The sequence below is a fragment of the Oratosquilla oratoria genome, chromosome 4 (genome assembly GCF_046742065.1).
Source record: "Oratosquilla oratoria isolate Oo_2021 chromosome 4, ASM4674206v1, whole genome shotgun sequence".
In the NCBI taxonomy this organism is placed as follows: domain Eukaryota; kingdom Metazoa; phylum Arthropoda; class Malacostraca; order Stomatopoda; family Squillidae; genus Oratosquilla; species Oratosquilla oratoria.
In genome coordinates, this window is record NC_134780.1 from 18,492,988 (window position 1) to 18,505,521 (window position 12,534).

At 43.0% G+C, this 12,534-nt stretch overlaps 1 protein-coding gene across 1 annotated transcript; it reads left to right on the plus strand.

Annotated features, from left to right (window-relative positions):
• Positions 1-10,365: 10,365 nt before the first annotated feature.
• Positions 10,366-11,810, plus strand: LOC143024414 (zinc finger MYM-type protein 1-like). The gene is made up of 2 exons (XM_076183215.1): positions 10,366-11,380; positions 11,485-11,810. Exons 1-2 carry the CDS (start codon positions 10,366-10,368, stop codon positions 11,808-11,810), a joined length of 1,341 nt encoding a protein of 446 aa, XP_076039330.1.
• Positions 11,811-12,534: the final 724 nt, after the last annotated feature.

Consider the following 12,534-nt stretch of genomic DNA (forward strand, 5'->3'; position numbering starts at 1 on the left):
CCCACTTTTCTCCATTTTCTTTAACCATCTCCAATCCCTGACCCACTACCCTAGCATTCACCTCTCGCACCACCCCATCCATGTATAAGTTGAACAGCCAAGGCGACATAACGCATCCTTGACGAAGTCCCACCTTTACTTCAAACCACTCACTCTCTCCATTTCTAATCCTGACACAAGCTCTACTACTCTCATAAAAACTCTTGACAGCTCCCAAAAGCTTTCCTCCTATCCCATAAATCTGCATAACCTCCCACAGTGCCTTTCTGTCTACCCTATCATAAGCCTTTTCCAGATCCATAAAAGCCCAAAAAACATCCTTCCCCTTTCCTATAGCTTTCTCACATATCTGTCTTACCACAAAGATCTGATCTACACAACCTCTACCTGTCCTAAATCCACACTGTTCCTCACCAATTACTCCTTCTGTTCCTCTCCTAATCCTCTCAATTAAGATCCTCCCATAAGCCTTCCCTACTACACTTAACAGGCTAATCCCTCTGAAACTACTACATTCACACTTGTCCCCTTTTCCCTTGTAAAGAGGAACTATACAGGCACTTCTCCAGTCCTCCGGTACTCTACCCTCTCTCCAGCAAACATTAAATAACCTCACCAACCAGTCCACCATCACTGAACCTCCCTTTTTCAGACATTCTGCATGGCATCCATCCAGACCAGGTGCCTTACCTGCTTTCATCATCTTTACAACTGCCTTCACCTCATCCTTCCTTATTTCTCCTCCATTCTCCTCACTCATCACTCATTTTCTTCGCATTTCCCACTGCAGCTATCTTTCCTTCCCTATCCTTGAAGCAAACTTAAAACAAATAAAATATCCTCGGGGCAACAGTTGAATACGTTTCCATTGTTTGTCTTACAATTATTTTCTTATCCATGAAATTCCGGTATCGCAAAAAGACGAGGAGGATGTTACTGTTATCGAACTTTGAAGGGGGAAGCCGAATATCGGCAAGTAACCGTACAGTATGTACCAGCCGACTGCAGGCGTGCGATTCCCCGAAGGAGGAGGAGGAGGAGGAGGTTGGCGGAGAGAAACTTCAGGAACAAATCCCAACTGGGTGTCCAAGACTTTGTAACTATGTTTAGCCAAAAACAAAATTTCGTCGCCTCGCCAACGGGCCCCGTGGAAACAGACCTGCACTGTTTGACTTTGCCTACGCCGTGTCCGTCTTTTGTCATCAGGGACGTATTACTCCAGAAAGAAACAGAAGTCGTCAACAAGAGTCATGAGCTGATTAAAACCGTCCAGTAATACTAAAAGAAACCATTACTGGCCATTGTGCCTTGGTAGGTTAACATCGTTTTTAAGCATTTAATGAATTTCCCCTGATGAAAGCAAAACAATTCTATTCAGCTTAGGTAGGCGCTAATGGTTTAGAAACTAACTGAACTAATTCACTAGAGCCCAGTGATTTTTTAGGCTCCCTAACATTTTAAATTATGTATATTAAAGGGATATATGCACAATTTTTTTTTTATCAGCAATATGGAAGAACATTTATCATTATTGACCTTGTCAGGTTGATACCAAATATTGAGGAAATATATCGAAAGGATTCTTGGTCATTGAAGACATGGTTGGCAGCAACATAAACAGTGACAGTATCAGTGTTGTCATTAGATATTAACCATGTCAGGACTCTTACACATCTATTGTTATTGTTGTTATTATCTTTGTCGTTATCATTATTGTTATTGCTACCATTATTAATGTTATCAAGATATCTGACTTTTGAACTCTGATTTCTGTAAATCCTTGTGACTCAAGAAGGGAGTCACTGGGATGTACTAGTCCCTCTGGGCCAGGTTAAGTTTACTTGTTTTCTTTGCGCATCTGTGTCGTACTTCCTGCTCCCAGTGAATCGTGTTTGTTTTGTGCTTGTTTTGAGTTTGTTTTATGCTCGTCATATGTTTCGTTTGTTTGTTCCACGAGCTTAGTTTTTTGAGCATTTGGCTATTTATTTGTTTGCTTGTTTTGGAATTTGTTTTCTGTTTTGTTTTATGTTTGTTTTGGGTTTTATTTGAGGTTGTTTCGTGTTTGAAAAGCATGTTTGTGAGTGTCTGGGTATATCAGGAACATTTGCTCCCTAAAATTCCGTCACTGCTTCCATGTTACATATTGTTTTATTTATTGGTGTACCCAGTTATTCATCTACACATATCTCGATCTATTGATTTTTATTTGATTATTTATTCGTTTATTCATATATGTTTTATTTTATCGTATCTCATTCTACTTTTTTGTATTATTTTATTTCATCTTATCATATTTTATTTTATTTTATTTTATTTTATTTAATTCTTCAAGAAAAAATACCAAAAGACAACTAATTTGGAGGGAGAAACATTACGTGTTAAACAAGTAAAGCCTATATAGTTGCTACTTGATATTTCTTAATTAATCATCTATTAAATCATTTATCTATCTAGCCATCATCATCATCATCATCGTCGTCATCATAATTATCATCATCACCATCATCACCATCCTCGTCATCATCCTCGTCGTCATCATCATCATCATCATCATCATCATCATCATCATCATCATCATCATCATCATCATCATCATCATCATCATCATCATCATCATCATCATCACCATCATCATCATCATCACTATCCTCGTCATCTTCATCATAATCATCATCATCGTCGTCATCATCATCATCATCATCATCATCATCATCATCATCATCATCATCATCATCATCATCATCATCATCATCATCATCATCACCACCACCACCACTACCATCATCACCATAATTATCACCATTTTCATCATCATCACCATTTTCATCATTACCATAATTATCATCATCATCATCATCATCATCATCATCATCATCATCATCATCATCATCATCATCATCATCATCATCATCATCATCATCATCATCATCATCATCATCGCCCACAACAAGCTCGGCAGCCATTGTGTACAGACCTACTTCTAAGTGCACTACAGTTTTCGCTAATTGTGAAGGCTCTGCTGAGCCACGCTCATACCGAATAGTGCTGAAACTTACTTTGACTTGCAGGGAACGGGGAGTGATAGAATAAACAGATAACATAGTGATATTAGGTATAAATTGAGGAAAACAATAATTATAATCATACCCGCGCATGCGCAATACGAGGTGTGAGACGTCATGGGTACGTCACACACCCATTGATGTAACGGCAAATTACAGTAAGACCCAGTGAATAACTAGTGCCGTTTCAAATTTTGGTGATTGAACATAATCTCTGTAGCTTTGAAAATTGAACGCCGTGACTGGTATCCGTGACGGTACTGACCGCTGCTGCGCATGCGCACTGCGTTCTTGTGACGTCATGACCCGTCATCATTACCCCCCTGCTAAGTGTTGACGTCATCGCCTGTACTCCTGCGTCATGGATTACACTGGACCCGCCACCCTTGCTGATCTACAGATGGATCTAGCCCTCAGTGAGGAGGAGGAGGATACAAACATTGAACACTGGCCACCCTTGATGCCATCGTCAAATCAATGTAGTCCTGTCTCAATAGTTCCGTCCACATCCGACGGATCCCGTCAAGCCTACGTCGCTGTCACGTCTGGCAAGCGGCATATGGATGACAACTCTGACAACGGTAGTGAGTTACACGCTCCTGCTGCCAAGACACCCAAACCCGCACCGATCCCATATTCACCCAGGAACGACAAAAAACCGTCACCCTCTTTAACACTGCCTCCTCGGCAGCATGCTGCTGCTCCTCAACCTACACCTCCAGCTTTTGCTCCCCGTGCGGATTACGTGAAGCTTGTCTTCAGAGAAAATCCATCCGTAGAAACGAAGCTTCGTTGGCTTGCTGAAGTCAGTAAAACATTTCAACTCCAAAGAGATCTCGCCGAGGTTAAGATGGCTGCTGTAACGTCTCGGTACGTATACATCGCACGGTGCCGCCAAGACATCGTCGAGCAAGTAACTGCAGGTGAATTTCTTTCTCTCATCCTTGATGTACAAGACTCCCCGGAGAGACCACGAAAATATCCAAATTATTTGATAACTCGGTACCCTACCAATGTGGATCCCTCTCTCTCACTGGAACTCTGGTGTTCACTCTGCCCGCCGTTTTCGTCAAAATGGCGTTCCTATTAATCGTATAGTTATGACTTGGAACCTGACCGACCCGCCTCCTACCACTGTCTCCTTCAGTTTTCTTCCCTGCCTTCCTGACTGTGAAATACTCAAAATTAAGAACGACACACCTACGGGTTACCGATGTTGGCAGGTCGGTCATATATCTCGCTATTGTCATGCAACAGAGAAGTGCGCATGGTGTGCTGATACCCACGACTCCCGCACCTGCCTTCACCGCTCCCCACCACCACCTCCTGACTCTACCTTGGCCGTCGGTACCTCACACCCACCCAGCCAGCCTGCACCTACCAACACCCACTGGAAGTGCCCTCGATGTAACAAGCAAGGAGTAAACGTCTGGCACGGTTGTACCAGACGACCTGTGACGCAATCAGCCCCGCCTCCCCCCCCCACCGCCCATCTCCACACCAAATATACCTATTGTCCCTGCTTCGTCTGCTACGTCGGAGTCCGACCAGATCCTTGAACTACGTAAGGCTGTCGCTACCCTCATGTCTCGCTGCAAATCCCTAGAAGAACGGTATGATACATTTGAAACACGTATAATCGATCTCGCCACCAAACAAGACTCCACAGATACAATACTCACTACTCTTGTTGAGGGCCAGAAGGCAATGATTGCCACTGTTTCCTCAATTGATGCTAAATTTAATGCTCTCTCTTCCCACCTTAATACGACGAATCAGAAACCATTACCTCGTTCCTCCTCATCAAATGGAGTACAACACGCTAGTCTACGCCCTACCGCCACCTCCCACCTAGATACGTCGAATCAGAAACCACTATCTCGTTCCCCCCCCCATCAAATGGAGTACAACACGCTAGTCTACGCCCTACCGCCACCTCCACCCACAGCTCTCGCAAAGTCAAAGGGAACCTTCAATAGTTCTATGGAGCTTCGTGTCATTTCCTGGAATGCCTGCGGTATAAGGGACTACATGAGACTTGCAGCTCTAAAGGGATATATTTATAAGAACAACCCTACTGTCATCTTTATTCAGGAAGCCTTTGTGGGACCTTTGCTTGGCGAGAGACAGGCTCCTACACTCTCTGGATACGTCTCTTATGTCCACCCAGTCAGAAACGGGCTCATAACATATGTACATTCCTTGATACCACACCAGCTTCTCCGTACCTCGATCGATGCAAACATGACCTATCAACTGTTGGAGGTAGCAATAGGACATGACAAGTTACGTTTGTGTAATGTCTACTCAGCCCCGGGAAGAATAAACTTGGCTGCCTTGCCCTTACCTACGCTGCGTGGTGTTATCTACATGGGGGACTTTAATGCCCGCCATCCTGACCTGGGTGATACTTCTCCAATCCCTAACCGGAATGGACCTCGACTTTTGGATTACGTACGACGATACAGACTCACGCGCTGGGATACTGGTGGTGCCACGCACTCCCGTGGAGGTACTCTGGACTACATATTCACATCAGGACTTGTAGCATCACGTGTCGAGTGCTTCCCCATCCCCGTGCTCTTCTCTGACCACATTGCCCTTGGCCTCCACTACACAGTACCTGCTACACCCTCCTCCTCTTATGCCCGCACCTGCATCCGGATACCTCCCAAATACTGTCCGACGTATATCTCCTACATGACCACTCTGCTTCCTACTTTCAACATTCATTCCCCTGATGAGTTATATTCCTCACTGGTGAAATCAACCCACAACTTTTACACCCGATATGTCACCAGACCTCATCTCACCCGTAGTCCTCGGCCTCGCACAGCGTCGCTTAATGACCGTGTACTTCAGGCAGAGAGGAAGGCGATGGAACATGGCCTTACCTTCCAAAGACAACCATCTCCTGCCCATCTTCAACAATATCAGACGTCACGTGACGAATTGATAGGTCTACAACAGTGTGCCCAAACTGACTCGTGGCATGCCCTTACTGACAGCATCAATCATCTTACCAGCGTAGGAACTATGTGGCACAAAATTAACAAAATTGTAAAGAAACGACCCCGCACTGCACTCCATCATAGTCCGATGGAATATGCCCAGACACTAATTGACACCTGGTCTACACAATCAAGCCTTGATAACCTCCCAACACCTGTTCAAGAAGCCCTCTCTTCCCAGGCGAACCTTCGTACTCTCCGTTTGGTAGATGCTCTGTTGCAGTTAGATAAAGAGGATGACGTACCCATCACACCACAAGAGCTTCAGCGTGCCCTCACTCGAGGTATGGCGACGGCTCCCGGTGAAGATGGGATCACATACTCTGTCCTACGTCTTCTCCACAAGGTCCCAGATAACCCACTCTTACAGCTTTTTAATATGTGCTTTCAGAGGGGTTACGTACCCAGCGCCTGGACCTCCAGTATTATAGTACCCATACCTAAACCCGGCACTGATATATTTCGTCCCATCTCCCTAACCTCGTGCTTCTGCAAGGTGCTTGAAAGAATATTCCTCAACCGTCTGATATTTCGTCTCCAATCCAAGCTCTCACCGCGACTGTATGGTTTCCTGCCACAGCGAGGTACACACCACTGCCTTCTCGACCTCTATACCCGCCTCTCACCCACCAGTGTGGTCGCATTCATCGATCTCAAGAGTGCCTTTGATATTGCAAACAGGGACATCATACTTGATCAGCTCGTGGCTTTTGGTATCAAGGGTAACTTGTTGAGATGGATAAGAAGCTACCTTAGCAACAGAACTGCTCAAGTCCTTTTTAGGGGTGCATGCAGTACCTCCAGAAATTTTGACTTAGGTACTCCACAAGGTGGCGTTCTCAGTCCTTTTCTCTTCAATGTCCTAGTTCACCGCCTTCTTGCTATACTACCTGACATCCCTGGCACTACAATCACGTGTTATGTTGATGACATTTGCATCCACTCCGACTCACCCCAGAATCTTCAGGTCCTCCTTCACTCATTCTATGATTCATCAGCTGCTTGTGGCCTCATAATTTCACCCGACAAGAGTAGGATATTCTCTACACGCAACCCTCGAACATTGCCAGTCTTCACCGTGGGAGGGAATGTTGTACCACACTGCACACAATACACTTACCTAGGTGCCCCCGTGCGTGTCACCCCAACCATACCCGCACGGCAACGTATCCATCCAATCGTTACAGACCTGCTGGATAGATTAGAGCGACGATTCATCCCTGTCAAGTGGCTTGCCAACAACGTGAAAGGAGTTTCTATCCCTGTCGCTAGGACCATCTACATATTGTTCCTACGATCAGTAATTGACTACCTTTCTCCTGCACTCTGTCAGCTCCCTAAGACAGCACTGCAGCCCCTTGATAAGTTTCAAAACAGTCATGCGATTTATCCTGGGCTGTCCTGCCTCCACCAGAATAGTCAACATGCTGACTGAGCTTAACTTGACCCCACTTGTTGACAGGATATACGCTAATGTCACTTACTTTAGCATCAAGTGTCTATGCTCTCCCCATCTGGCTCCTCACTACTCCAACGTCATCTTGGCGGCACTCAACCCTGATATGCCTCGGCCTCACCTTCGGCCGGGTGGACGTAACCTTATCCGTACCGTGTGTGCTGACTTCCAGAGATTGGCCATTGATGTACCGGCTGCTGAGGTTGTACCTGAATTGCCACCCTGACGAGAACCTCTACTCCCACGTCTAAAACGGCCCATCCCCTTCTCCAGAAACAGTTGGCCCTAGAGACCATCGCCTGTGTGTCTGCCTCAGTTCCCACGGCACACCATCTCTACGTTGACGGCTCAATGCAGGCAGACGGGAGTGCTGCGTGTGCTGTGTTCTCCCCCACTCTGGAGCCACCACGGGGAGATGGGTGGATTGGCCGTCGCTTGCCCGACACGTCAAGTTCCACCTACTGTGAACTAAATGGACTGTTAGATGCTGTTACCCTCCTTACTGAGAGACGTTTAAATGGGGTAATCATCTGCGACTCTAAGTCTGCCCTTCACGCCCTTTCCTCTCCAAGACCTGCTGATAACCATATAGTGCGAGATATATTGTGTCGATTGGCCTATGCCCATGATAATACATTAGTTGTGTCCTTTTTATGGGTGCCATCTCATGTAGGCATCGCGGGTAACGATACTGTGGACAGTCTCGCAAAGGCTGCGTGTGATCTCGAATTACCAGTGATACGTACCCCGCCCTCCTTACGTTATTACAAAACTATCCTGTGTTCAGCCATACATACCCTAACAGTGAATCGTAGAAACACCGAGCGAGCTCACAGTGTCTCCATACAGCACTATGATAACTTCATTGACACCTCACACAAATATAGTCGACACGGACTACTGGTCCGTAGACACAATATAGTGAGTGCTAGACTCCGGCTGGGTTACCGACCAGTGTGGCAGGTCTCCCAGACTGAGGATGTGTCTCACTACTCTACCTGCAAGCAGGGCCGGCCCTACCATTAGGCGAATCTAGGCGGTCGCCTAGGGCATCAGGCTGAGAGGGGCATCAAGCAGTAATTCCTATTTCGGTACTTTAATAAGCATGGTTTAATCATTAACCGTCAGGCGTCAGACCAGTAACTAATTGGTTAATTTGCAGGAGTGTTTTGCCAAATTTCCCCTATATTTCTTATTTTTCAATTCAGTAGGGACAGGGTTAGATAAGGTAACCCCGACAGAGAGAAAACACCGATCGAATGCTCTGGTAGAAACACTGTTTCAAATATCGCGCCACCACTCTCCACTAACACAGCTGATATCCTACGGGAACACCGAACACACGCCAGTCGCCAGCATTCAACTCCCGCCAACGCAACGGCTGTGTTTATGAAGTAAGAAAATTGGGTTGTTTAGATCTTCGATGTTATTTTTTAAAGTTCTTATATAGTGTTCCACGTCGGTGAATATAGCGTGATTGTATTGCGTTATGTTTCATTACAATACTTACCCATATTGATATGTTATAGAGTGAAACCAAAGGTAGAGGGGAGATTCAAATTGAGGTTGGAATGTGAGGTTGGAAACCGACCATAAAAATGTTTGGAAATATCGATGTGTGAAAATTTTATATTAGGCTAGACTATATATAATTTGAAATACTTGGAAAAACATAAGGTATTATTATAGTTTCTTCCTCGTTTCAACAACGGTAATTTTCACATATACCATCGGATAATCATCATTATTCGAAGCATTTTCTTCTCTATACTTAATGGGAAAAATCACGTTTAACATCACTAGCACTTACTGAAAATCTTGGGTCAGGTTAGGTTAGGTTAGGTTGGGTTAGGTTAGATTAGGTTAGATTAGGTTAGGTCAGGTAAGGTATAGTTAGGCTAATTACCTTTAGCTCAGGTTAGGTTAGGTTAGTGGCCTTTACGTTTGTGAACACCAGGTGATTAAAAAAGAAATTAAACAAAAAATAAAATAAAAAAGAAAATAAATAACCATTTCCCCCAGAAACGACAGTCATATTCGTTCATAGCACACTCAAATCTACCAGAAAAAAATATATTTCAATCAAAGTTTCCGAGACGGGGAAGAAACTATAAATTTACCAAACATAATAAAAAGTGACTAATTATGTATATTACTATTAACATGAATATATATGGTTGTGGTGGTGAACTAGGCCTAGTGTGTTTAACCCTTATATGAAAAGGAATAAACCCTAAAGAGGAATATATCGAAACTGTCTATACGGTATATACTCCAATGGAATGCATTGATTGATATTTATTAAGATTTGTCTAATAGGAATTAACAATAATACTCCTCCCAATTTGTGCTTTTCAGATGAGTAATAGAAAGCAGCCCTCAGGGGCGCAAAATCGCAAACGCAAAGCAGAACAAGCAAAGGCAGTAGCAAAACAAGAGGGTTCTTTTTTTAAGTATCTAAGTAGAGAAAAAACAAGCGAAAATGGTAGTAAATCAGCAGGTAGTACCAATATTGAACCCACTGCAACTTCAAACACAGACTGTAAAGTAGATGTTGCACAGACTTCTGTTGGAGAAAAAGCTGATGGTATCGAACCTGCTGCTGTATCTGACATTGGAATTAGTGATGTGAATTATGGAGATCCAGCAACTTGGCCTGACACATGCAATAATGTTTTGCGACTACTGCTTGTACAACATGGACCACAGCACATTTCTTCATACAACTTCCCCAAGGATTCTAAGAACAGAAGATTTCCCCCTATACATTACAAAAGAAGACTGAGTAATGGTGAGGAAGTATGCCGTGACTGGTTGGTTTATTCAACTTCGAAAGATGTTATGTTTTGTTTTTGCTGTAAATTATTTTCCTCCAAACCCAACGTTTCTCTGCATAAAAAAAGGTTCTAATGATTGGCAGAATACCACAGCAATTCTTTCTGTTCATGAAAGAATCACGGAACATATTGACAACTATCAAACCTGGCGTGAACTTGAACTACGATTGAAACAAGGAAAAACCATTGATCATATTGAACAGCAGAGTTTGAAGCAGGAAGAAAAGTACTGGCAAAAATTTTTGGAACGTTTGATTGCGTTGTCCAGGGTTCTTGCTGTACAGAACTTAGCATTTAGAGGAACAAATGAGAGCCTCTACAGTCCCAACAATGGAAATTTTTTAAAGTTGGTTGAATTTCTAGCTTTATTTGATCCAGTCATGAATGAACATTTACGTAGAATTAAAAACAAAGAGACTATGGTGCACTATCTAGGAAAAAGGATCCAAAATGAACTTATACAACTGCTGGCAAGTGCAATTAAAGAGAAAATTTTGGCCGAAGTAAAGCTAGCAAAATATTTCTCAATTATATTAGATTGTACACCTGATATCAGCCACATAGAGCAACTGACAATGATTCTTCGATATGTAGATATTAAAAAAGAGCCAGAGGTTAGTCAGCATCAAGTTTCCATCAAAGAATTTTTTTTAGGCTTTGTTCCATTAAAAGAAACTACTGGAGCTTTCATGACTGAAACACTGGTGGATGAGCTTCAAAATGTGGGGTTGCAGATAGACAATTTACGTGGTCAAGGATATGATAATGGGAGCAACATGAAAGGAAAACACAACGGTGTTCAGCAGAGAGTGCTTGATATGAATCCACGTGCCTTCTTTGTACCTTGCAGTGCACACTCATTAAACTTAGTGGTGAATGATGCTGTCAAATGTTGTCTTCAAGCTACAATTTTTTTTGGCATAGTACAACATCTGTATAATTTTTTCTCAATCTCAACTCATCGATGGCAGGTTTTGGTCAGTATCATGAAAGACTTAACCATCAAACCTTTAAGTGAGACCAGGTGGGAAAGTCGGATTGATGCTCACCCCTCAGATATCATCTTGCTGACATATATGATGCTTTACTTGAAATTTATGAAGACACAAACCTTAAAGGGTCATCTAGAAGTTCGACCCGGGTTGAAGCCAAGGAGTTAGCTGATGCTGTTTCCAAATATGAATTAGTTGTTTCACTTGTCACATGGTATAACATCCTGTTTGAAGTCAATATTACCAGCAAGCATCTTCAAGATAAAGATGCTGATCTAAATTCAGCTACCAAACAGTTGGAAGCAACAAAAAGCTACCTTCTGAGCTGTAGATGTGATGATGGTTTTCAAAAAGTTCTGGTTGATGCTACAGAGGTGGCTCAAGATTTGGAAATAGAGCCACAATTTGAGAACAAAACAATCACGAAAACGGCGAAAGAAGCGTCTATTTGATTATGAAGCACATGAGGAATCACTAGAAGACCCCAGCCAAACGTTTAAAGTAGAATTTTATTATAGCGTTCTTGACATGGCCATACAGTCAGTAGAAGAAAGATTTCACCAGCTACATTCCTACAAAGCAATATTTGGCTTCTTATATGACATCCATGGAATAAAAAATGCACCAAACGCAGATATTCTTCATGACTGCCAAAAATTTAGAAAAGTCATTAACACACAATGGGCATCACGACATTGATGCAAGAGACCTATGCTCAGAGCTCAAGGCAGTATCAAGGCGCTTGACGAAACCCATGCTCCCACAAGCAGCACTTTGCTTTATATTTGAGCAAAAACTGCAAGATAGTGTACCAAATGTTGTGATTGCCCTCAGAATATTATTAACTTTGCCAGTATCCGTTGCAAGTGGAGAACGCAGCTTCTCTAAACTGAAGCTAATTAAAACTTACTTGCACTCAACAATGCTGCAGCAAAGGCTTGTTGGTTTAGCTACTATATCAATAGAGAATGAGGAAGCTTCTAACTTGGATCTTGCTAAATTAGTGGAAAAATTCGCCAGTCTAAAAGCTAGGAAAGTAGAATTGTAATTTTTGTTGAAGTGTGTCATGGAAACCAATAGTTTTTTATCGTAGCCTACATAATTTCATTTCCAACAATGTGTTGCACAATTTTTTTTTTTTTTTTTAACTTAGTATTGGATGGTTGATGTATTACA